The following is a 24,993-nucleotide window of genomic DNA, read 5'->3' as shown; positions in this document are numbered from 1 at the left end:
ACTGTATACATTGTATGTGAAATTTGTACTTCCAATAAAACATTAAACAAAATAAAAATGAAACGCATCATTAAGAACAAAAAGAAATTCTCAAACTACCATGCACACACAAATCCCCCCAGAATTCAACAGCTGATTGCTTCATGGCATTTATTGCAATTTCTCAGTCAAATCAAATTACAGCAGAGATGGACAAATGCAGAATTTATGTAACAAAGTATGAATGTATTTGTATAAAAATAACTTAAAGTTTAATGACATTCTTGCACACATCCATAGGTTGCTGACAACATAACGGCAGGCTGAACTGCTCAATGTTAGGTGAAATGAAATTAAATGTAAAACACAATATTCAAAAAAATATAAAATAAATAATTTACTACTTCCAAGGAAAAAAAGATCAATTGTCAACTAACTGTTGACTGCTGTTAATTGCACATAATCAAGAACTCCAGAAAGATGATGAACAGAGCTCTACTGACATGCAGCCGTAGCAAAGGGCAAAAAGGACAGTTTGAACACATAGGTCTGTTCAGACTAACATACTGTGTTGGTAATCAGGAGGCATCTATATCCACATTGAGACAGATACAAAAAAGTGTTTCATTTCAGAGTAATAACTACAACCACACAGTACTGAAAAATAAACTATATACATGTAGATATCTATGTGCAGTTAAGTTAAGGCACATTAACCCAAGAATGGGACAAACCACAAAGATTCATTTCTACTGCCTAAGAGCTTAACCAAAAGCATTTTCAAATGTCCAGGGCTGTAGAGTGCATTTGTCCTAGTATGTCAGGTACCATTATACAGCACAATGCCATTAATTTATTTCACATTTGGGAACTTTGATGGGGGAAAAGCAAACTGTGCAAAGACTTCAAGCTGTTGCTTGACAAGGGCATACAAACCCAATGTCCAGTGTAGGAGTAGAAAATCATACGCTCCATCTGTTTCATACATCCTTACACGATTCCTGTCACCTCCAGAAGAACCCAAACTGTATAATGATGGCTAAATTTATTAAAACTTGCAACAAACTTAACCTCACAAAATAAATGATAGCTTATGAACTGCCAAATGCTGACAAAGTCCATGTGCAATTTTAAAGAGGACAATAAGCGAGCAGCCAGTCTGGCAGAGCTTTGGTCACTTTAAATGGTGTCACAACTGACACTTTGCCAGAGGCAGTTTCCATGGAGATAGCTCCTCACAACAGCCTCTTGTTCAGGATCTCCCAGATCATCTTCCTTCGGAAGTATGGCATGTGACTCTGAAGGACATTTAAAAGAGATTAACTCAAGTCGGAAGGAAAAAAAGTACCCCCAAAACAAAGGTGCCGAATAAACATTAAAATGGAGTGCAAAGGAATACCTGGGTAAAAGTTAAAGGCCTGCCCTGAGAGATATAATCAGCATATTTACAGGCGAAGACTCCACAGTCACTACCATTGTTCTGCTGAGGAATCTCCTGCAGACCAAACAGGAACATGTGAGCACCGCAGAAGACAATCAGCAAAGACAGCCAAAACAAAGGCAATCACCTTTCTCATGTTAAAGCACCACACTAACCTTGGCTTTTAAGCTGGCTACCACCCATTTGGAGACATCAAGGTCTTTGTTCTTCCTGGTTTTATACTCCTCCTTCAAATATAGTCTGAGGAAGAAAACCAGACCCACTGATTATTGAGCAAAGCGACAGGGTAGCATATTGAGTCCACGTTTGACTCAACAGCCGTCTCACCAAAAACACTGTACACTTACAGCAGAAGTTTGCAGATGTCATCATGTCTCTGGCCCATAGAGTCATAACACTTCACAGACTTTGCTTTGAGGTCCATCACCTAGATGTTGCAAACCCAAAACAGACAATGACTTCTCTCAATTTGCAACAGTGCTAAGAACATTTTTCCTAATTTACGTAAAGCAAGATTCACTCACAGCAAGAGACCAGTGGACTCCCAGGTGTAATGGCACAATGATGACCTCATACTGGAAGAGGTCCACAGCCTTCGTCCAGCGACGTACTGCAGCATGACCCCCTTCATGTAGTTTTTGGAAGAAGAACGTGCTGAAGGCATAAACTTTTCTACCATTTTCCTGCTCACTGCGGCACATTAACAGGTTCATGTAGAAGTTGATTATCTGGAAGATGAGAGCACGTATAAAAGTCAGTTTAGTTCAAAGCAGCAAATAACTTGTTCAGGAATGATACCAAGATTTTAGGGAAAGCATAACTTTCGGAAATAACATTCATTTTTTTAAGCATGCCAGCAATGTAGTGGGCATTAAAAACAAACATTAAATAGAGATTTATACAGTCACAAAGAAGAAAAAAAAATATTTAGGATATACAAAATGGCTAGCTGCATTTTGTTAGGCTTCAAGGTTAACTGTACTTTCACATTACCTTTATAATGCATTCGTGGAACATTAAGTGCATCTTACATTTATAAGCAGCATGAAAGCATACTTAGAATTTTTCAGGTAATGTGTGTTATTAATGTTAGCAACAGACATGATTGTATAATGTTGGGTATTAATGCTGAGCTCTACTGACACTACATACCGAGACTGAAATAACAGTCCCAAGAGGAGGCCATATTATGATCGGGCTGCAGTATAATGTCTTTTGATGGTATTTTCCAGATGTAATGCTAATCGGGTAAAGTTTACAATACAATTTGTCAGCTGGGGGGTGGGGTGGGTCCTTCATGACATATTTGAGATATAATGACATTTTTGTGGCTAAGATTTCAAAATACTGCAGTGTACCAAATTACAGAAATTCTGCCACATCACAATGCTATTAAGTTCTGCAAATACCAGTAAAACCTAATTCCTGTGGCAGGTTTTTGTATTTAGGAAAATCATAGGAAGTAAATACAACAATATCTTCAAAATCAGAAACAAGGTCAATAAAACATTCATTAATTCGGGACCAAAATCAGTCTTGAAGCAATCTGCATCTGAGTAAAATAGCATCTCTTTGGGAGATAAAGTTCCAATGATCAAGGTACTATGGTATTTAACTTCATTCCGATTAACCAAAGATTAAAATAATTAACATGAGAGAGAGAGAGGAGAGAGAGACTGGCTTTACCTCATCATTAAGCCAACTGCCTTCCTGCAGAGTGGCCAGGTCCCTCTGGGTGATTCTGAGTTTAAATGCACTGCTAAGAACCAAATTGGGGTCACGCTGCTCCAGAGCCCAACTCACATCCTGTTGCATTTCCTGGTCAGTAGGACAGAGCTTCATAATTAATCACTAAATCAAATTTCTGAAAGCATTGCAATTCCTGTTTGGAACACAGGTATAGAATTAATCTCTGACAGTTCACTGCAACAGCAGGTAATTAGTTCGAGAACTGGACTGTCCAGAGACCCCAAAAAACATACCTTGGTCAGCCTAGGGAACTCCTCCTGCCCGAAACAGCTGTCGTGAGCTGGCTGCACAGCCTTGATGGTCGAACATGAGGGAAATACAGACTCTACTATGTTCAGCCGAGTCGCAACCTCATCGGACAGGTCCACATCCACTGGCTTCTTCTGACAAAAAAAAAAAAAAAACACAGCAGTGTGAAACAGTACCCACATAGACCAACACCTTCACCAAAATTGTAATATTTGGATTTTAAGATATATGCTGATGATTTTTCAAGTCCAGAGAAATGAAATAGTAATTAAAACTGATTACTACATGCAGCTGAGGATGAGCTACCTATAAGGAATATTATTAGGAAAGAACAGTATCTGAATTGTCAACTGGTTGGTAATTAGTCTAATTCTTCTGCTGGAATCACAATGTGACGCCACAGCATTGGTTGTTTGGACCAGCCATGATATGCATGTTTACCCCCATTCTTTCAGCCTCACCAACAACCTCAGCACCATGACACAAGATTAAACTGGTTTATTCAACAAAAGAATTAGTTCAGCTTATCAGACAAATCAAGTTATGGTTTACTTCAGTTTGTCGGTATAGGCAAATATCTAATTTTACCATCTAGAGGTAAACCTAGATCATCTGTTTATCCAAATGTACAGTACACAATGCAACAGTTCATAAATCTGAGAAGTTTAAAATAAACATCGCGCAGTAACTTAGACTGAAGTTCAAACTGTCTTTTACACCATGATGCTATGTGTTTGAATGGCAAACTGGCAAACCTTTGACTGTACCACTATTAACTGGGACACTTTTTGCCATCCTCCATAGGTGAGGTAAAGAAGTGATTTCACGTGCACTTGTATGCAAGTTACAGCTGAGCCAGTTAGTGACGTGGGCGGTAGTTAGGCAAACCATTTTCAGATTTGGCACATACCAGTTATGAGACCTTTGTTTTTATCCATTATCCAATGACTGATAAGAAGATAGCAGCAGAAATTTAAGAAAAAAATAAAACTGGTCTCAAACGAATGCACGTACATTGCTGCAATACGAGTTACTTTACAGTAGTTGGACATGATCAGCTTCATCGGGGGATCAGTTGGTTGGACAAACATTCTGAATTCAGCCATCTGGGTGAATTATCTTCAGTAAATGGATATTGGCTGGCACTTCTTTGAGGTTAATGTACTGCAGCTTCCACAAATCCCTTATGCATCCATTTCCATGACTAGCAACACATGAAGCCAAAGTATATACAATAACACCACAATAAAACCTTATTTTGCTACTTGAACATTAAAACGTGAAATATGCAAATGTTCTTCATGGTACTAGAATCCACATGTCTGCTTTCATAGTTATTAGTCCATGATGCCAAGCTCCTTGAGAATCGGCCTTCACGCCAGCCAGCAGGCACAGCTTGTGTGGACCGGGAAGTTCTTACCGCTTCCTGCTTTTCTGCTGTTGTGAACACGGATGGAACGCCGAACGGCTTCTCACGCTGCCTGAGTATTGTATCTTCAGCTTGCACACGGACTGGGATGTGGCTGCCTTTGCTCTGTGGTGGGGAAAAAAAAAAAAAAAAAAACAGGCAGGAGAAAACCCACCACATGACAATAATACTGGATGTGTATCTTGGCAAACAAAACCTGTAGAGAGCCCCTTAATAAGGACTCCTATGAAATCCTTACCATCTCTTTCATGGGCTGGGGTTCTGTGATCCCATTTTCCTTGCTGGAAGCACAAAACCCTTTGTGAGCAACTTATACACTGAAGAGAAAATGATGCATTGGTGGAGTCCAAATGGATAAAAAGTGAATTACGCGTTATTTGGTCCTGTGGAGCGGGCACCTCTCCATACTGATACATTAGTGTTCACTGTAAAAAAATAAAATAAAAAAAGTGTCAATTTGTCTTCAGTTTTGAGATTTTGAAATGTTTATTACTGAACAATGGTAAAATGATCTATGCTTGACGTACATAACTAATACAGCCATTTCCATTGGCCGGCTATGAAGCTGTATCATGGCTTAATTTACCTCTCACTGGGCCAGGCTGGGAGAGAATGGTGTCACCGGTCTTGCTGAAAACGGCTGGTTTGTGAGTCTCTTTCAAGAAAGGTTTTCTGACGGCCAAACAAAATTATAAAAACTCAACTAGAGACAGCAAATTCATTCAATTCTCAGTAAAAGGCACTAGCTCTTGGTTCTATGGTATATTGCACAATGCTACCCCGACATTAAAACTTAAACGGGCATGCACATCCAGCAGACTTGGGTAGTGTAGAAATTACACAGCAAAACATGGCATTAGCCCATACTCACACTGGGGGTTTCATTCGTGCAAAGGGCAGGGGTTTATTCGGTGGATATATCTCTGAAACAATCTGCACGAGACGTCTGTAGTGCTCTTTGTCACTTTCTTTCAAAGCCTGAAGAGAAAATAAAGGCAGATTACAGGGGAAGACGTATTTGAACAAATACTTCCATTAATGGTTTTCCCAGTGTGACTTTATGACTGAGAAAACTGGAAACAATTATAAAAAAGCCTTTTTAAAAAAAAAAAAAAAAAAAGTTGCCACTTCAGACACAATAACACACACCCAACCCCACCTCCTCGACAGCAAGACAAGGTCTGTGGTTGCGGCTTTGTGGGACAGTGGCAGGAACATTCAAGTTTGATGATTTCATGCTGCTGTGGACCAGCCGGGGGGGCAGGAGCTGAAGAGACCGCTGACAGTCTTTGATCCTCTCTGAAAGTACCCCAGTCCCACTGTGGGAAGAGATGTTATAATCTTAAGCTAGAAAAAAAAAGTGTATAAGTTGGTACTAAAGCATTAATAGTACTAAAATGGTTCAGCACACTCGTAAAATCTCACTTGTGTTTCCTGACCGAAGGTGGAGGGAGGCTACTGTATCCCACTTCACTGGGTTTCTCTGGGTATAAATAACATTTTAAGAGTCAATTTAAAACCATAACATATATTTATGCTAGAATCACATAAGCAACGGCTGATCAAGTCAAACATGAGACACTGATTTATTCCCTACCCATATCAATCTCCATATAGCTTATCCACGTGCCCAAACTGTGGCTTTGGATTTCATCGACTCCCAAAGGCTCATCAGGAGGATCCTGCAAAATATGAAATCTTGCATTTTCACATGGTTTTCGCCAAAAGACTTTCCCTAAATAATATGTTGGCACAAAGACTAAGAAAATAAGAAAACCAGTAAAAAGATGTCTGTTAGAAAGTGCGTCCAAACCCTAGTCTTAGGAATAGACTTTTCTAATCTTACAGACAACCTTAGTGCCTACAAACCTGCTTGGGAATTCTCATTCAAAAAGGCATAAACCACAACAAAATAACCTCGGATATACTGACTTATCCGTGAACACATGCAGAACAAACAGAAGAAAGTCAGCCAACCAAACATGCCTGGTCTCCAGCATAGGCGGTAGTGTTTTCGCGGGGAATCATAAACGGGTTTTGCAACCGCAGAAGTCCAGCAACTCCCGAGATGGTCTTCTTCACAATGCTGACCACTACATCTGAAGCAAGGCAGAAAGGAGAGCTTAATGCAACGTAGTTCTAACATGAATTAAACTAACAGATATACCAACATTCCACAGGAGTGCCTACACGCCACACCGTAGATGCAGAAAGTATTTCCCCTACCCAACGTGCTGTTAAAAGGGAGAGGACTACAGCTGAATTACACTGAATTAGCTTAGTTATTAAACAGAGACAATCCTTCAGAATACCTCGTCTCGCTCTTTTTATCTCGCCGTACTCGGTTCTGGAATCAGCCAAGTGCACACTGCAAATTAAAAAACATGGCAAATGAATACAAATTTAACGTAGCCTTAACAGGCTGCCTTTACGTTTCCTGGACAATAAGCAAACCGAAAAGCCTAAACGTAAATTCGCAATACTTTCTTTAATTTCCCATTAAAGTATAGAAATTTCAAAACTTTTCATAGACGGGTGAATATTTGAAGCAGCCAGGGACCAAACATCACAACTGTCAACAACGTTAGCTGACTACACAGCAGCGTTTCGGCGAAGGCGGCTGCACACCGACCTCTGGTAGTTCCGCTTAGCCGGTCTTATGTGCTTTCCCGGGCGTCGGGAGTCAGGAGTGTCCGCCGCCGACAGCTGCGAGCTGCCGTTCCTAGGCCAGCCGGCGGACTTCTGCCCAGTACGCGGCACAAACAGCGACGATATGCCGTCAACTATCCATTCGTACATCCCAGACAGCCAGGACAAAAGAGGCGCCGGTTGGTATGTCAGGGCCAGCTCTGTGTGACGTTCCGACGGAGAAGCTTCGCGACGGACGTGCTGAAAAAGTAACGGACGACGACGCCAGAGCTCGAGGGCGTACGTCACGTATGAGCCGCGCGGCCTCCGTACAGCCGCCGTAGGTGGCGCGCCGCGCATGTTTGTTGTTGCACAACAACAGTAACCCAAAAGGAACGTCATGGGAACGTGTTAAAATAACGTTTATAAAACCAAACTTGAAATACGTCCACAGAACACAAAGTTACACACATTAATAAAACCAAGCACGAGAAACTAACAGGGAACCTTCCAAGAACTTTAAACGCACTTTAAAAGTACTTTTGCATATTTTAAAACATACATTATGGATACAAATAGTACATTATGACTGAAAATGTGCGATAGTGTGCTTAAGGATACTTAAACTAATTAGTATACTTGTTTGCAAGTGCAGTGTGGTATGTTTTGTATACAGTGGACCCTCGAGTTACAATCGGCATGATTCAAATTTAAATATGCTTTAGTGTACTTAATCATACTTGAACTGAGCTATACTTGGTGTATAGTATAGCTTAAAAGTACATTTTAAGCAAACTTTATTTTGAATGTACATTATATTGCCAAAAGTACTGGGACACCTCTCAAAATCATTGAATTTAGGTGTTCCAATCACTTCCATAGGCGTATGTGTATAAAATCATGCACAAAATCACAGAGCAGGGACAACGCATGCTGAGGTGCACAGTGTGCAGAAGTTGCCAACTGTCTGCAGAGTTAATAGCTACAGACCTTCAAACTTCGTATGGCCTTCAGATTAGCTCAAGAACAGTGCGTAGAGAACTTCATGGAATGGATTTCCATGACCGAGCAGCTGCATCTAAGCCTTACATCACCAAGTGAAATGCAAAGCATTGGACACAATGGTGTAAAGCACCACTGAGCAGTGGGGACGTATTCTGTGCAGTGACTTTTCTGTCTGGCAATCCGATGGACGAGTCTGGGTTTGGCGATTGCCAGGAGAATTGTACTTCCCTGACTGCATTGTGTCAAGTGTAAAGTTTGGTGGAGGGGGATTATGGTGTGGGGTTGTTTTTCAGGGGTTGGGCTTGGCCCTGTAGTTCCAGTGAAAGGAATTCTTAATTCTGCATCACCCGAAGCCATTTTGGACAATTTCATGCTCCTAACTTTGTGGGAACAGTTTGGGGACGCCCCCTTACTGTTCCAACATGATTGTGCACCAGTGCACAAAGCAAGATCCATAAGGACATGCATGAGCGAGTTTGGTGTGGAGGAACTCAACTGGCCTTCACAGAGCCCTGACTGCAACCCAGTCGAACACCTTTAGGATGAATTAAAGCAATTCTGGCTTTAATCTCAGAATTCTGACTTTAGAAAAAAAAAGAATTCTGAGATTAAAGTAAGAATTCTGAGAAAAAAGTCAGAATTCAAATAATATTTTCATGGTGGCCATAATCCCCTTCTATACCATTGGCTCCATTGAAAAGTACGCCCCTAAAAAGTGTCCTCTGGAAACATTGTGTTGTGGCTACTTGCGTTGTGTTTCTGAAGTTCTGGCTGTTTTCTGTATTTGCAGCGGGTCTGTGAATGTGCAGCGCGTTTGAGAAATGTGGGTCCAATGTGTTGTCAAGTTTTTTCTGAATTTGTGTAGCGTCTACGAATTTGTAGTGTGTTTGCCGGTTCGTTATGAACTTGAATAATATGCTTTGTTGCTTTGCAGTGTGTTTTTCTGTTAGACGTGCCCTTCTTAATTTTGAATTGCATTGGGTTCTCTTGACCACCGCAGTGGGGTGGGGGCACAACATGTACTCGACAAAAAAATTGCCTCCTTAATTAACATGTTTTTCTAAAGAAAATGAGGCAAGGACAAATGACTCTCTGTCAGGATCAGCACCCGTCCAACCCTGACCTTCATGTCTCTTCCCTGTTTGGCCTGCAGGTGTCGCTGGCCATCCTGTTCTCCAGCCTGTCTCTTGCCCTTCAGTCCCAGTGTGCTCTCCTGATTCCCTGGCCCACCGCAATGGCTCAGTGGGTTGGGACTGCTAGTTATGTGCCCTGCGCACGCTCCTGGTGTTGCCTTCTTCCCAGAATTTATTTCCTTTTGGTATCTTGTACTTTAGTTCTGTTTAGTTCTGCTTGTTAATTTAGTCTCCTAGTTAATTCTATAGTTTTTCCTTTTTTTGGCCCCTTGTGCCCTTTTTGGTTTTCATTGTTTAAACCAGTATGTTCTATGTCTGTAATAAACCCCTTGTCTTGAGCTGTTAAGTGGATTGTCACCTTTTCCCGTGTCTGTGGCATTCAATGCAAGACAACTTTCACACAGAGAGTAAATTAAATGTAGTATGTTTGTGATAAAATGGGGGGGGGGGGGGCATTATGCATAATTTAATGCCACTAAACCTGCTCCACACATGACAAATGAAATTATATTGTGGGCTAAGTCTGAATCTGATTAAAATCTCACCCTGTTATTATCTTTGTGATAATTCTCAGATAAAACTCGTATCCCCCGCCCCCTCAGAGAAAACGGATAAAGAACGACAGCTGTATGAACAGAATGGAGCCATAGGATACAGCTCCCTGCAAACAGCCTTTACAACCATCACTAACTTAAATAACTTTCAATGATTAGGAATAAAGTCAAACTGTAAAAATGCTGAGTGCGAAAGCACTAGAAAATACCACGGTATAACATCTGGATGGTAAGACAGTATTGGAAGTCGGATACTGCCCATTCCTAGTGGTAGATGGTGCTGCGGCGGTAAAAGTCCTTCATGGCTAATTTTACTGAAGCCGAATAGCGGAACGACAGATTTCCAGGACATTGTGCATCATTCGCGGGTGTCAGGGTGCTGCTGTCAATTTGTGGGAGACTCAGGAAACTTCCGGAAGAGGTGCGACATCTGCATCCACAGTCACAGATCCAGACAGATGTGAGTGACATTTGCTGAGTGGTCGGTGTCTCTTTTCTGTTGTCTTCATCTTACTTTTTACATCAAAGGCCCAGAGGGAATGTGTGGCGTGAACTGTGCACACCTGCGCTTAAAAAGAAACGCACAAAAGGAGAAACGTAACATTCTGCAGTATGTGAAGTGTGTGTGTTTTAGCAGTCAGATAATACACAGTTACTGTTCCTCTTGTTAGCAACTAAAAGAGATGTTGGCCTATATATCTATATAGTGTTAAGGTACAAAGATAGTAGTCTGAATGGAAAAATCAACTCCAATCACCAACTCACCAACACATCACAAAAAACCAGACACTACTCTTTGGGTTATAGTTAACAAAATGTTTCCAAGTAGTACTGCGGGGACTTACGTATTTAGAGGTGACAGCATGATTGGGCCAGTCACGTGATGCAATGTTGGATGAAAGGTCCCTCCCTGCACTGCTGGTGACATCACTGGAGATGCGAGGGGACAGCCAATGGGAGGTAACGGTACTGCAGGAGTGCTGTAGTGATGGTGGTGATGAACTGAATCTCCTCTGGGCTTCTTTGTCTTTACAATGACAGAGGTCCCCAAGTTATTATATATATTTGTGTAATGAGACATTTGGAACAATGTCACCATTTCTTACTAATAATAATAACTAATGTAATTCAGTGGTTTATAATCTAACAAAGACAGCTTCTGTCATGCCCGGCTCGTCCGCTCCTCGTGTGTGCCACGCCCCCTGATTACCCACGTGTGCTTCCCTGATCGTCTCCAGCTTTTGTCCACTTACTTTGATTAGTCCCGTCCTATTTAAGTCCTGGTCTTACCTGTTCCCCTTGTCTGTCATTGATGTTAGCTGTTGTCAGTCTGCGTCAGATGTTTCCCAGTCCGCGCTGCAACATTAAATCCCCGTTTTACCCCTTATTCTGCCTTCCTGCTTTCCCGCCTACACGCTCGATCGCCCGCTTTTAATCGCCGCGATCGTGACACCTTGCCTCTCTCAATAAACGCAGAACTTTGTCCGAAATGGGTACTGACTCCCTGAATGCTTAGAAATCATCTAAAAACTGAAACACTCAGGCACTCAGACACTACCAGCCATGCTGATGAAGCTGAAAATTTCATGAACATGTAGCAAATGCTTTTAATTAAGCTCAGTCTGAAGCTCAGTTCTCAGCCAGCAAATACATGGATACCATATAACTCAATGCATCATTTCAAAATGCAGTTGAGGAGGTTGATGATTATTATTGAATATCATCAAGTCAGTGTTGACTACTAGTGACCATATACTCAGAATATATCCGGAATGTTCTGTCTTCAAGTCCACCAGGCTTCCAAACGGCATTTTCATTTTGTGATGTAATGAATGTTATCGTTACTAAAATGTACACCGCTGTCTTTTAAATGAAAATGTTCTTTTTGCATATTAAACATATCTTTATTGGGAAAAGAGTTATATCACTGTGCTTTTTAAACAGACACCAGTTCCCAGTTTACCCAAAAAAAAAACTGGATTTACTGACCTGGACCGGAGGAGTGAGGAGTTGTCTCGCTGAGGCGGCTTGACCGGCGCCCCCTGGAGGTGAGAGCGCTCCCAGCGGGACGGCCTTCAGCATCATGTTGTGCATGATGATCTGGTGCATCTGAGCGTTCTGCATGAGCATCAGCTCCATCATGTCTGAAAGAGACAGCGCACGTTGGAATCACTCGTACACCCAACACGCCATCCGTCACCTCTGACAAGTACGAGAAAAAAAACACATAGAGTTTGGATTCAGCATATGAAGGACATAATATAGGTATTTATAATATAAGTATTATACAGTTTGGAGCATCGGTGCAAAAAAATAAGGGAAAAGAGGGGGAAAGGAGCAGGTCCAGAACGAGCGGAAGGCAGTGTAGAAATTTGAGTATATCTGCTATAGAAGTTGCTGCTCTGGATATAGAGCCAGAATTACCTTCTTTGATGCTTCCTGACTTGCTGGATGGACATGGCAGTGGGGGTGGCACTTGTGCGATGATAGGCTGCTGTTGTGGAAGCTGTTGGATTATGGTTGTCGGCTGCTGTGGAATCTGTAAGAAGGACCAGGGACCCTAAAAGGTTATTTACAGATATCACTGGTATCTTCCGAATGCTGTAATTAATGCCACAGTATGATGCAGAAGCTACTCTGGTGGTTAAACAGACCATTCAAGGTGGGTAGAACCCATTAATCATGGGTACCTCATAATCTATGAAGGTGATGAATGATCTGGATGACATTTTTCATTTTTCCGAATGAGTAATAGTTTAATGTGTGTGCTTTGCTGGTTTCGAGCGCCTGTAGCTTTCAGAAGAATCAGTAGTTCACTTTGATTTGTGTTGATTTCCATAAATAAAGCGAAACAAGGTCACGCCTCCCTGATACGCATGGCAGTCGCTCGCTACCTGCTGGAGGACCCGGGGCAGCTGAGCAGCGGGGGGTGGTTGCGTGACTGCGGCTGGCGGAGGGAGACACACATGGGTGTGTGGCGGCAGGGGGGGCAGGACATTCTGCCTGGACCACCCACGTGTTCCGCCCCAGGTGTGCGGGCGACGCAGGTCTTCTGACATGTGCTCCTCCTGCCAGTCACATGTACAGGCACACAAGAAGAGCCAGACGGGGTTAATTCATAAGATACTGGGACACGCCCAAAAATAAACATGATGCTTGACATAGTTCAGAAGGCACTGTTTTTAATCAGTGTTCGATTGTTTGACTGCTTAACATAATTTGTATACACGTATTCTCTTTGTCAAGCCAAAGTTTAATTCTCGTAAAAAATAATGGAGAATGCAATAACATTGTTGTGGCTTGTTGCTTAGCAATGCCGATCAGGGCAGCCTTTTCTTCTGCGGGCAAGTGACTCAGGCCCCACAAAGACATTGAGTGTAAAATAACAAAAGCTCTTCCGCCTGGAGTGACTTCATCTTGCGGTGTCTGTTAGAGTACCCTCATCCTCTGCAGTAAGTTCCTCTTTCTCTTTAATGCCCTGTGCAGTGCGTGTTCCTGATCGTCACAGCTCCCTGTGCCAAAACGAGAGAGTGCTCGCCTTCAGATAGGCCTTGAAGCATCCTAATATTGTCTGTATTTATCTCTGCTTTCAACCATGTTTAGAAAAACACCCTGTCATTCGTCAAGAGCTATTCCAATTCAGGAGGGATCAATGAGGTCAGTTCTGTACAGCTAAAGTTACGACCAGAGGTTTACTTTCAATAATGGGCTGGAATATTTCCACATTGACTGGACATTGAATGTACACATACGTCTAGAAAAGCTGTTTACAAAGGTTCAACTCACTGCACTGAATTTGCACACAACATAGCGTGGCTGTAAAATGACTACGTATTTATGAGACCAAACATGAATAAAAATCCTTCCAAATAATGTCGACTTAGAGGTTTGAAACTCTGCAATGTCTTACGTGTGGAGAGGGCCGACTCTGCGCTTCCATGAATACGGTCCCTTTCATTTTGCAGCTTCTGTGAAAGACAACATGGACTAAGGGCTGAAAATGTCAAAGCGTTAAAAAGAATTACGAGTGTTTTTAAAAAGAGACTCCGTAACCGTAGCAACCCAGGCAAAATTGTTAAATATATATTTCTCTGTAGCTCAGAACCACACCAATATTGGGGCACTTACATACATTTTTTTATAACTAAAAAGTGGACAATTTTCTTAAAATCAATTTAATCGGTTTTATTTGCTTTGCTTATTTTTACAGATATGACTTAACATCCTGAGCACTATGCATCTTCTTCTCTGCCTCAGAGACACACTCACTCTCTCCATGAGTCTCAGTCTTAACCTGGTCATCTGATCCAGCATGGGGTCGTCCATGGTTCTGGTCGAGATGGAATCGGGCTGCAGTCCCAGTGTGGTTTGAAACCCAGTGGACTTTGTTCCAAATTGTTCTGGAGCATTGGGTCACCTGTGAACCATCTGCTGGCTTTTTCCTGTACCTGTAACGTGTGTGAGAGTGGAGCAAAGGGGCTGGGACCATAGTCCAGAGCCCCCCCCCGTTTCTCCCTGTCTGATTTGGTATCACTCTGCTTGTGTTTCAATCATTGTTTCCAGGCCAAGCCTAGTCATGCCACGCCCACTCATTACCATAGCGACGAGGCCCACAAACAACCAGTCGCTGAGTAAGACAAAGTTACCAGTGAATACCTGTTCTACTTAGGCGAGCTCAAAGTAAGATTTATTCCTTCTGTACGTAATTGCGGTTGCGTTTTTTAATGCTCCACACACATAGATACATATCGTGGCCTACAGAGGGCGCTAAAGCCCAGTTTAATGGACAACAGCAGCACAGGGAATTTTAGCTGTTCAGGTGCCATGCAGTACTACTGCCCCTTATTGGATGCAAGGTTATAGGAAATGCATGGATGGCTGGATGGTTTTATACAATGACAGTAAAATTCCAAGTCCAGTATCCAGTATTTCAAAACGTCCATCGGTATGGTCATTATTTTGCTGCATTTTAACACACATTATACAGCTTTGCAGCCTTGCTCAGTTGTACAACATCAAACTCCCTCTTATAAACCTTCGTGTCCATGTATTTAACCGCCACACTCTCTAAACATGTCATCATCATTGTTTAAAATACCCAACGCTTATTATATCTCAAACCTTTTATGCAGAATATCAGTGACAATGTATTATTGCAAAATAGGTGAACATGTGTAGGTTTAGAAACCAAGTTATTAACATCACTGCTGTTGTAATTAATTATATTGTATTTATTTGGAGAAAAATCTGCGTTTCACTTTGTGTAGATTTTTCTTAACCATGATTCTGTATACAGACATCGAGACAGAGCTGTAACAAAGCTTATTCACCTTAGGTGGCTTCATTGATTTTTATTAACAAAATTTGCTACCATACAGCTCCATTTAACACCCCTAAAATCTGCATCAAGTGAAACCACAAACACAGATGCATCGTGAACATGCAAGGAAAATGATTAGGTACGTTATTTCTGGTCATTGCTCGCTAGAGGTTTCCTTCATTTTTTCCCATTTAACTTGTATGAAAGAGGAGAAAATAACAACCGCCTTGATGAATAGTCACTATGACAACGTCTCTCTGAGAGTGGAGGGTCTCTGGTCCAGCCCAAGATATGTAGCAGTTGAAGCTTGGCTGCATGTTGGTTTCACTTGACTGGCGAGCGCAAACCCTGAACCTTTCTCCTTGGACTGCAAGTGTTCGACTCCCGGCTGTCTTTTTGTAACATGGGTGGGGAGCATTAGCATGCACTTGCCTGTCTGTCTGTGGGAATGGGAATCCCAGAGTGGGCCAAAGATTTACCCACGGAGGCGGCCTTCAAGAGAGATGTGTGTAACAGGCTGCGCTGCAAACCTAGTATACTGCCGGCAAGCTGCTTCTGAAAAGTGATACCTGGGAAGGGGAATTAAACATGGCCCCCAACCACACCGTAAGTCCTGGACTACAAGATACCAGAAAAGTGCCTGGAGGCGTCAGCTCTCATACCCTTGGACCCTGGGAAGAAGCCCTTAAAAGATGTGCACTCGAAAGCCGCTGAGGATGCTGGGAAATTGTAGCAACAACAACAAGTGATGATTGGCTAGGAGACGGAGAACTTTTGGATATAGTCCTTGTGGAGAATCTTTTGAGAATATTAGGAATAATAACTATTATGCTTAGAGAATGCCTGTGAATTGTTAACGTCTTGGGAGTGTTCTTTTACCGATACTCTTTCAGGTATCCTGTGAGCCTTTGTGCCCTTCTCCCCTCAGGCACCCTGGATGACATGCTGCTTCTCTGGGCTTGCTATTTGTTCCTGTTGTACCTTTCCCTCTACCTCTCCTTCAGCTTTCTCTTCTGCTTGCTGACGCTAGACAGCGAGAGGCAGAAAGTCACAGCGAGAATCCGCCGGAAAAGACGGCGCAGGGGAAGAACACGGCTCTCTATGCGAATGACCTTCCAGCACAAGAGCGCCAGTTAGAGGTCTAGGTGTATCTAGAACATGTAGCTTTTTTTTAAAGAGCAGAACACACACAAAGGTACTTTTTAGTATTTTTTTTAGTAATGTAGCATACATTTTACTTTTATGCAATGACCTCTACCTGTTTTTAGTCCATATATTGAAAGGAATTGTGTTTTCTGTCTATTTTCCTGACATATACAGCACAAACAATCAAGTCTGTATTATTGATCTGGTGAGCATATTATTGATTAAGTTCAGGTTTCTTCAGATTGCTCCCTGTGTGGCTGAATGTTCTATTATCCAAATATTGATTTTAAAATCATGCTGTCAAATCACTCCAGCAAAGGATAAATTGCAGTTTGAAATACAATCATGTATGACATGCATAACGGTTACTGTTTTTAACCTGGTATGACTGACATCGTGCATAGGACAACAGTCTGCTTGTATTTTATTGTGAACTGAAAGCTGGATCGGAGACTCAGTCCTATAGAACACTGTGTGTATGGTGAATTATTGAGAATGATAGTTTAGCTGTTTGGGAAAATTCAAACCTTTTGAACTGTTATTTCCCTCTGTAGGAGCAGATGAACGTGACTGTGATCCTTTTATTTTAATTGGGTAATGTCACCTTTTTCACTTAAAAATCAAGAAGCTTGAGTATAAGTGCTTGTATTAAAAGGCAACAACGTTATATAATTCGCGCCATGAAGGCAGGGAGAGACTGCTGGCTTCTGTAGATCTGGAGTCCAGTGATCTTATCAGAGGATCTCGGAAGAATTTTGACCTGGTAAACATCCCCGAGTGTGATCAGTAGTGGGGTGTGTAAGATGCTGTGGAATGTGCTTAAAGGGCTGCAGCTGTCAGTCTCAGTTAAATTCAGTCATAAATAAATCATCTGTGTTGTTTTAGATACTATCAGCTCATACGGTAGTGTGTGGACCCTGTTCTGTGGTTCGACAAGCACGCTTAACGCTGGGAGCACCAGCCGCTTCTGCTCAGGATGCCTTCAAACTTAGTGAACTGTGGCCACCATGGTGATCAGCCGGGAAGCTGATCTTTTTATTTATTTATATGATACAGGTTTACAGGCATAAATGTTAACCATTGCTACAATAAAGAAGGAAGCCAAACAACTACACACACAAGTACGCAGTGTCACCAGAAAAAGATAAAGGTTACTGTTTTTACTCAGGATTAATGCAGGTACTTGATGATTGTCTTTGCAGCATTATTACTGCAATTCAACCTTGAGAATGAGTCATACAGTACTGTGCAAAAGTCTTAGGCAGGCAAAGAAAATGATGTTCAGATTATCATCATGTTGGTGTAAAACTATGATATGATGCCTGTCAAAGTGTATCAGCTTCGCCATTTCAGAACCTCTGCTAAAATCATCCTAGTATTTGCAGCAGATTACAAGAAGAACACTTGACAGAAATCTCACATTTAAATTTATTAAGCATGGTGTTGCAAGAGTAGTATTCATATAGGATTTTAAGATAGATTTCTTTTATTATCCAATTCCAGTGTCTGAACCTGCTTGTCCGATTCAGGGTTACCGGGTGTCTGGAGCCTTTTCCAGAGCCTATGGGTGAAAGGTGGGGAATAACCCAAAATGGGGCGCGAACCCATCACAGGGCACACTCACACACCAGTCACTCACACATACAAGGCAGGGAATAACCCAAAATGGGGCGCGAACCCATCACAGGGCACACTCACACACCAGTCACTCACACATACAAGGCAGGGAATAACCCAAAATGGGGCGCGAACCCATCACAGGGCACACTCACACACCAGTCACTCACACACCAGTCACTCACACACCATTCACTCAGACACCAGTCACTCACACACCAGTCACTCACACACCATTCACTCACACACCAGTCACACACCATTCACTCACACCTATGGGCAATTTGGTAACTCCAATAAACCTCGGCATGTTTTTGGACATGGGGGGGGGGGGGGGGGAACCAGAGTACCTGGAGGAAACCCCATGATGACACTAATAAGTCTGGAATAAATATAATGCCTTTATCAAACCAAATCCTCTTCATTAAAGTCTTGTTCATATGTAACACATGCTGGTTATTCCGTAATGTACAAGGGTGCATCACAATTTGAGGGACGAAGGACTTGAGGGCAGGTGTTGTGGCAAAAGAAAAGGGTTTTTTGAACTAAATGAACAAAGTCTGGAAACAAACAGGACCATATGGGATCCAAAGTGGGAGGACTGGAAACAGGGAAGGAGACAGGCAACAGGAAGATTCACCATTAATGAACAGACTGGGGCTGATGACACATACAGGAACTTAAATACAAGGACTAATGAGGGGCAACAAGCACCAGGCGTGACTCATCATGGCCACGTTTGGGAGAAGACAGCAGGGTCATGTATGCGGGACGTCATCGTATCGGGAGACACATTATGTTTAGATGCCAATTTCCAGGCTTCCATTGCAAGCTTGACAGGTAGTTTGCTGCATTTAAAATCACAAGAAAGTACAAATATGAACCCTCCATATATTTCAAATATAACATGAAGGAAATAAAACCATATAATATTATCCCCAATGCTTTATCCAGTTGGACCTTTGATTATGTCAGGTCCTGCCTAATCCTCTTGTTTTCTCCCTGGCCTGGCTTTAATTAGCCATGCCTGGTGCTCGTTTAGTCTTATGTATCGCTCCTGCCCCTGTGTTAACCACTCCCAGGCGCCTCCTCTTTGCTCCCTCATTAGTCCTGTATTTAAATGCCTCCCAGTCCAGTCTCCACAGGTCTGTCATTGATGTTCCCCTGCTTTCCCCACTCGCAGTCCTGTTTATTTTCTGATATTGTTACTTTTGTCAGAATAAATCCCTTTTATTTTCAGTCTTGTTTGCTCATGCCTCCTCCTTTCCCTTCAATATGACAGATTAAAGTCTAATACATTGAAATGTCCCTCAGATTTAAGTCTATGTTTTTTCTCGTGACATATTCTGTATTGTTTTTCCTTATAAAATTGAATAAAAGAGAGTCAATTGTTGAACACGTCTTGGAGTCAACATAGAGAGACGATGCTGGATACACCAGTATAGATATAACCTCAGTCTTGGAAAGCAGAATGTAGCCTTCTACTGTTAGGTTTCTTTGAAGCCAACAATAAAGTATATTTCTAAATGTTTGTTTTTTTGTGAAAAGTTTTCTACTTCCCACGACCCCGAATAAGATAAGCAGTTTCAGAAATTGGATGAATGGACGGAAGTTTTCCACTGTTCCATCAGAGCATGTCTTACTTGTCAAAGTGCTGAGGTATCGAACTGTCTGTTTAACCCTTATTCCACATATTCCACAAGTCATGTACAGTCATAATCTCACTCTTAGCCTGATACACTGAAAGTATGGATGCATCCGAAAATAAATGTCAAACTTTCACTATAATGGGAACCTGCTCAATATTTTTAAAGACGAACAGGAGTCATCGGCTAACTGATGATAATGGTACACTCTGCAATCCAGATACAAAATCCATCTCGGATACAAAATGCAGATGCACGAGATAAAGGTTAAGAACCTCAGCTACTAATAAAAAGGAATGGGGAAAGAGGACAGCCTTGTCTGATGCCTGTTAATTAGAAATCTTAGGGAAGTGCCTCGTACAAGACTACAGTACTATTTATATTCTTATAAAAAAGCCTGCATAGTATTTAAGAAATTATATCAAAAACCATGCACTCATGTTCCTCTGTGTCGAAGGCTTTATAAAAATCTAAAAATAATATAATAGCCACTTTGTTGACCAGTTCTGGGAAATATCAAATATCTAAAATAAGACTCATGCTATTAGAGTTATTTCTCCCTTTCATAAACCTAAACTGAGAACAGAAATGGAAGCCAATTGTCTGCGCATTTCCAGCCAATCACCTTATTCCTCTCTCTTTTGGTGTGTAATTGGTTTTTAGTCATGTAGTCTATAGTTTTAATATATAGCTCTTGTATAGTCCAATAATTAACCTTAGTTTTCTAACAAATCCCTTGCTCTCTTCATTAGACAGTTTCAGAAATGGGTCAGGCTTACATGTCATTGCATGTTGGACTTCCAGAACCGTGTACATAAGAAATAAAACCTTGAATAAGAGAATCATAGATACAAGAGAAAAAGATAATTCTCCTAATCCTTCCACTGAACAATGCTTTTCTTTTACTGCTATTATTTTGCTTCATTTTTATTTTCATTTTTAAATATCAATTTTAATGTAATTTATGTTTCGATTTATCCTTTTGCAACAGAACAGACAGGAACAAGAAGAGAAGGGTAGTGAAGAGTTTTATTGACTGACACCACGTCTTAACATTGCACTACATCTAATGATTGGAACCTCAGCTTTGACCCTCACTCTCCACAGCAGGCCTTTCAACGGTCACCTTGACATAGGACGCCTTCTGACCCCCATGCTCACAAATCTGTTGGGAAACAGGGAGAAATTTCAAACTAGTGAAAGCCTTACAAATGATTCATTCTTAGACTTAATGGCTGGAGTTGCAGGATGGAACATTGGATTCCTTGCGATTTCCTATGAATCATAATTTCTTCTAGACATTTTTCACCTAAATATAAGCCTGTAATAATCATACATGGCTTTTTATTAATGACCTGACAATAGAATGTTCCAAAATAAAATGAAACATAATCAACAGCAACTTTGATCTTGGCCTGATTTTTCAGGGAAAAACTGCCAGAAAACTGCTAGAACGATGTTCCCCCCGAACGATGAAGACACATTGTCACTCATCCATGTCTACCTGACACACAACACTCACCACATTTGTAGAGTTTGTTGATCTTGAACTTGTCCAGTTCGCTGGGGGCGAACCTTTGGCCCAACTGGGCACCTAGGTTGCCCTTTGGAATAATGGTGGGGTCTCCATCCTCAGAGTAGGCATACCTTCATCAACAGATAACCTTCATCAAAATTCTGCTCCAATGAATGCATCCAAAAGTCACCAACACATTATAATCCATTTCAGAATATAAATTCCATCCCTTTAACCCAAAAACCTACATCTCGACTTACTTTCCAAAGTGCATGATGGAAGCATAGTCGTATGGGGTGTCCAGATTGTTCGTTTTGTACTTCTCAAATTTCTGCACATGCTCTGTTGGAGATTCGCGAGATAGGTGCTTGAAAGTACTGTATGAGTAATCAGATGGAGGTCTGGGCGCGGCGATGGCTTTGTTCCTTACCTTTCCAGATGTTACCCCACAGGATAGCGACGTACTTGTCACGGTCGGCGCGTGACTGCTCGTGCACAAAGCCCAGGGCGTGCATGAGCTCGTGACTCGTCACTCCCGTTGTAACACAGTCCGGGGCTTGTAAGGAGATAATCTGTGGCCCACCGTGCAATCCCAGGTACGACCAGCATCTGTGCCACACAACACAAACACACACATGCACGGTCAAGGCATATTGGGTATAGCTCACCGTCGCACTTGAAGCCTTTTGAAGGTTCTTGATTTTCTTTCTTTCAAAAAAAACAGCTACAATTATCCTTGGAGGAAAATATTGGTATCTCAGTTCCAGAATGCAAGAGCATTATTTGGTAACTGACCCTGACTTGGGCTGGATATCCAGGTAGTCGTTCTGGTGCGTCCGGGGCACAAAGCGAACGCAGGTACCATTCTCAATGGCCTCCATTCCTTCCTGGATTGTTATGAGGTCCAGGTCATCTGTGGTGAGGGGATGGAGGAACGTGGAAATTTAACTGTTAGAAACTGAGTGCCGAGACACAAGACAGAGTTAGTAAAAAAAAAAAATAATTATGAGTAACTCAAAATATATTTAGAATTTCACCATGTGAATTTCTGCACATAGACCCAAGGAGAACCAGAAGACACTGCTAATTCCAGTTAGAAAGCTGGCAGTGACACTCACTGTACTCTGAGGACAGTGTGTAAGCGATGTACACATTCCCGTCCACTGACTTGGGCCACAAGCAGCTCCGGGCAAAGCAGCTCCTGGAGCCTCTCTTGTTGGACACAGCAATGTCACCCTCCCTGAAGCCACTGCCCTCTGCTGGAGTGGATGTGAGGTGCAGGACAGGAGACATGCATTAATATATTGAGATGCTACCTGCCTGAGTTAAATTTATAAGGAACATCTCATTTTAGGTGTAGATGTAGTGCAAGACATTCAGACTGTTCTTACCTTGATATTCATTTGCCCTCATGATTTTGTCCATTGCTGTCATCTCATTTTGAGGCATGAACTCTTCTATAAAAGCAAAAACAACTAATTTCACACACACACACACACACACACACACACATTCATATAATGCTTGAATGTGGTGACCTTATTCATATGAAATGTGCATTGATTGCACGCATTTGACAAACCTGACAGTTCCCGTTGGAACCTCTTCTTGTTGTTTGTTCCAGGAATATTCTTTAAGGGTAAAGAAGCAAACCATGCGTATAACGTAGGGGCACAAACATGCATCTTTAAGGTGAAGTGTAAGCGAGTTAAGAGCCGATTAGACTTACCAGAAGAGGAACGGCCCATGTGTGAGCCATCACACACACGACGAAGACGATCAGTGTCGGGCTCATGTCGGATCTCCAGCCAGGTACCTGTCTCACCTCGCTGCAGTCTCCCACGTCCCTTTTATTCTCTACCCAGCACTCCACGTAAACGGTCATCAATAGTCAAATGGGTAGGTATAAATGGCCAACCCAGTACTTGACAGCATCCAACACTTTGGCAGATTAGCTATTGCTGTAAATGACGTTGACCAGCGTGGAAAGCAGCACCCTCAGCTGTCCTCTGCGCCATGCCGTGACAACAAGCTGCAGCGGTGGCCGTAGGACACACTGCAATCTACAGCTTATGCTGGTACCTCCAATGTCACAACCTGGTTTTATGGGACTCTAATGGTCACAGCACTGCACTCCAACATCTCTGCTTTTTTCCCTCTAATACTCAGTCTGCTTGGCTGTGTCCAGTTCAAATAATATTTGTTTTCACATAGCATGTATTCTCAATAAATCGTGAGTTAGGTTCACCATGGCAAATATAAACAAATTCCGCGCACGTCAGCCGTAATTAGGGAATCTGACGCTCCAGAGGTAATACTAGACACTACCGTTTCATTCAGGCAATTGACACTGTGTTATATTTTTCTATAATTTTGTAAGTTCAGGGGGGGAAAAAAATTCGGTGTTACATAGAAAGCGAAAAAGGAGAACCGCCCGAACAGGGACTTGAACCCTGGACCCTCAGATTAAAAGTCTGATGCTCTACCGACTGAGCTATCCGGGCTCTGACAAGAATGTTGGATTTCCTTCTTATCAAACAAATTAATATGAAAAACGAGCTCAGTATTTATTGCATAACTGTAATACTTCATTCAGAAAACATTATTTGTCATAACATAACGCAATTGTAACAACAATGCTAGTAGTACTGTAACGATTACTTAGCTTTATAACACCGCGCGAATTTGTGTCTTTTTATAATAGCTTTAATTATTTGCAAGCCGCTGAAGACTTATAATCAGAAACGTATTATTTGATGACGACATTGTTAATTTATGTTGCCCGCACCAAGGAGTAGCTCGCTAATTTAGTAACCGATAATCATTCGTATGCATCGTGTTCCGGGGTCAACACCACGGCAAATTCTGGCGGACATTGTCATCAAAACGCATTTTGATACCACGGCCATCGTATTTAAAAACGTACCCTACATAGCTTTTCTCTAACCCTTTTTTTATCTTGCCATGGGCACATTTGTCCGTGTATAAATAGGTTGACCATCCATGATCTTTTTCCTAAAATACATTTTAGATATTTGCTGATAAATATGCGACATTGTCTACGCCTGAGCTAAGCATGGTCGAGCAGTATCGCAAATGCAACTTGTACTACAGGGTAACCAATTAATTCCATACGAATCTGTCAAATAAAACATTTAATAATATATTCCATTATACATATTCTATATATTCGTACGTCTGCCTATCTGCATTGTATGCTGTGACGTTGGTGGTAAAAAACTAGTAATGAAAACAATGATCGAGACACCGAAAGAGTCGGGGTCTCCTAAAACTTGCCAAGCGGGGAGAGGGGAGTCCTTTCAAATAAATTATGCCGATAGAATACAGAAATGTACGTCGTCATGAGGTTTCAGGACAAGATAACCCGAGAAACTGTGACCTGACACCTATACTAATTTTAACATGGGTTTAAAGGAGATCCCCCGCCCGAATTAGAATAAAGTTTCTAATTAAAAAAGTAACGCAGACCCCGTCGTCCGAAAGAGTAGGATTGTTTTTATTTTTTATGTATGTATTTTTTATTTTAACTAGGAATACAAGTACACAACACTAGACATAAT

At 41.8% G+C, this 24,993-nt stretch overlaps 3 protein-coding genes and 1 non-coding gene across 8 annotated transcripts; all 4 read right to left on the bottom strand.

Annotated features, from left to right (window-relative positions):
• Window positions 1-133: 133 nt before the first annotated feature.
• On the bottom strand, window positions 134-7,802 carry senp2 (SUMO specific peptidase 2). 2 transcript variants are annotated; one of them, XM_049001852.1, is made up of 18 exons: window positions 7,480-7,802; window positions 7,160-7,215; window positions 6,834-6,946; window positions 6,445-6,529; window positions 6,273-6,330; window positions 6,007-6,166; window positions 5,719-5,825; window positions 5,434-5,519; window positions 5,218-5,272; window positions 5,086-5,128; window positions 4,839-4,952; window positions 3,403-3,549; window positions 3,107-3,238; window positions 1,945-2,148; window positions 1,768-1,847; window positions 1,576-1,660; window positions 1,379-1,474; window positions 134-1,277 (listed from the first exon to the last, which is right to left on the bottom strand). In XM_049001852.1, the coding sequence occupies exons 1-18, from the start codon at window positions 7,644-7,646 to the stop codon at window positions 1,215-1,217; spliced, it is 1,851 nt and encodes a 616-aa protein (XP_048857809.1). In that variant the 5' UTR covers window positions 7,647-7,802; the 3' UTR covers window positions 134-1,214. The 2 variants fall into 2 exon arrangements, with proteins under 2 accessions (XP_048857809.1, XP_048857808.1); XM_049001851.1 differs by having other exon boundaries at window positions 3,403-3,552; window positions 7,480-7,801.
• Window positions 7,803-7,890: 88 nt separating this feature from the next.
• zgc:112416 (uncharacterized protein LOC550509 homolog) lies at window positions 7,891-15,304 on the bottom strand. 2 transcript variants are annotated; one of them, XM_049001863.1, is made up of 8 exons: window positions 14,437-15,304; window positions 14,078-14,135; window positions 13,606-13,679; window positions 13,062-13,235; window positions 12,592-12,706; window positions 12,157-12,311; window positions 11,013-11,194; window positions 7,891-10,735 (listed from the first exon to the last, which is right to left on the bottom strand). In XM_049001863.1, the coding sequence occupies exons 1-8, from the start codon at window positions 14,491-14,493 to the stop codon at window positions 10,690-10,692; spliced, it is 861 nt and encodes a 286-aa protein (XP_048857820.1). In that variant the 5' UTR covers window positions 14,494-15,304; the 3' UTR covers window positions 7,891-10,689. The 2 variants fall into 2 exon arrangements, with proteins under 2 accessions (XP_048857820.1, XP_048857819.1); XM_049001862.1 differs by having other exon boundaries at window positions 7,891-10,730; window positions 14,437-15,302.
• A 5,620-nt stretch (window positions 15,305-20,924) lies between these two features.
• LOC125725168 (low choriolytic enzyme-like) lies at window positions 20,925-24,721 on the bottom strand. Of its 3 annotated transcripts, none has more exons than XM_049001858.1 (9): window positions 23,142-24,721; window positions 22,995-23,043; window positions 22,804-22,869; window positions 22,531-22,671; window positions 22,208-22,325; window positions 21,843-22,021; window positions 21,673-21,754; window positions 21,419-21,543; window positions 20,925-21,061 (listed from the first exon to the last, which is right to left on the bottom strand). In XM_049001858.1, the coding sequence occupies exons 1-9, from the start codon at window positions 23,295-23,297 to the stop codon at window positions 21,054-21,056; spliced, it is 924 nt and encodes a 307-aa protein (XP_048857815.1). In that variant the 5' UTR covers window positions 23,298-24,721; the 3' UTR covers window positions 20,925-21,053. The 3 variants fall into 3 exon arrangements, with proteins under 3 accessions (XP_048857815.1, XP_048857816.1, XP_048857817.1); XM_049001859.1 differs by having other exon boundaries at window positions 22,531-22,668; XM_049001860.1 differs by lacking the exon at window positions 22,995-23,043.
• On the bottom strand, window positions 23,844-23,916 carry trnak-uuu (transfer RNA lysine (anticodon UUU)). The gene has a single exon. It is a non-coding gene; the product is annotated as a tRNA-Lys (tRNA).
• Window positions 24,722-24,993: the final 272 nt, after the last annotated feature.

The sequence above is a fragment of the Brienomyrus brachyistius genome, unplaced genomic scaffold (genome assembly GCF_023856365.1).
Source record: "Brienomyrus brachyistius isolate T26 unplaced genomic scaffold, BBRACH_0.4 scaffold62, whole genome shotgun sequence".
In the NCBI taxonomy this organism is placed as follows: domain Eukaryota; kingdom Metazoa; phylum Chordata; class Actinopteri; order Osteoglossiformes; family Mormyridae; genus Brienomyrus; species Brienomyrus brachyistius.
The sequence above is the reverse complement of the archived record's forward strand: the minus strand, read 5'-3'. Positions and strand labels throughout refer to the sequence as shown.

Bases quoted from the DNA above. Each gene is read 5' to 3' on its own strand.
- zgc:112416 (XM_049001863.1), bottom strand. From the start codon at position 14,493: ATGGACGACCCCATGCTGGATCAGATGACCAGGTTAAGACTGAGACTC. The intron at 14,136-14,436 runs GTGAGTGTGTCT...TGTCTTTCACAG, and splicing joins GACTGAGACTCATGGAGAGA to AAGCTGCAAAATGAAAGGGA. The intron at 12,707-13,061 runs GTAGCGAGCGAC...TCCTTCTTACAG, and splicing joins TGCCCCGGGTCCTCCAGCAG to ATTCCACAGCAGCCGACAAC.
- senp2 (XM_049001851.1), bottom strand. From the start codon at position 7,646: ATGTACGAATGGATAGTTGACGGCATATCGTCGCTGTTTGTGCCGCGT. The intron at 5,826-6,006 runs GTGGGGTTGGGT...TTTTCTCTTCAG, and splicing joins CTTGTCTTGCTGTCGAGGAG to GCTTTGAAAGAAAGTGACAA. The intron at 5,520-5,718 runs GTGAGTATGGGC...TTTGGCCGTCAG, and splicing joins GCACGAATGAAACCCCCAGT to AAAACCTTTCTTGAAAGAGA.
- LOC125725168 (XM_049001858.1), bottom strand. From the start codon at position 23,297: ATGACCGTTTACGTGGAGTGCTGGGTAGAGAATAAAAGGGACGTGGGA. The intron at 22,326-22,530 runs GTGAGTGTCACT...CCCTCACCACAG, and splicing joins CACACTGTCCTCAGAGTACA to ATGACCTGGACCTCATAACA. The intron at 22,022-22,207 runs GTCAGTTACCAA...TGTGTGGCACAG, and splicing joins GATATCCAGCCCAAGTCAGG to ATGCTGGTCGTACCTGGGAT.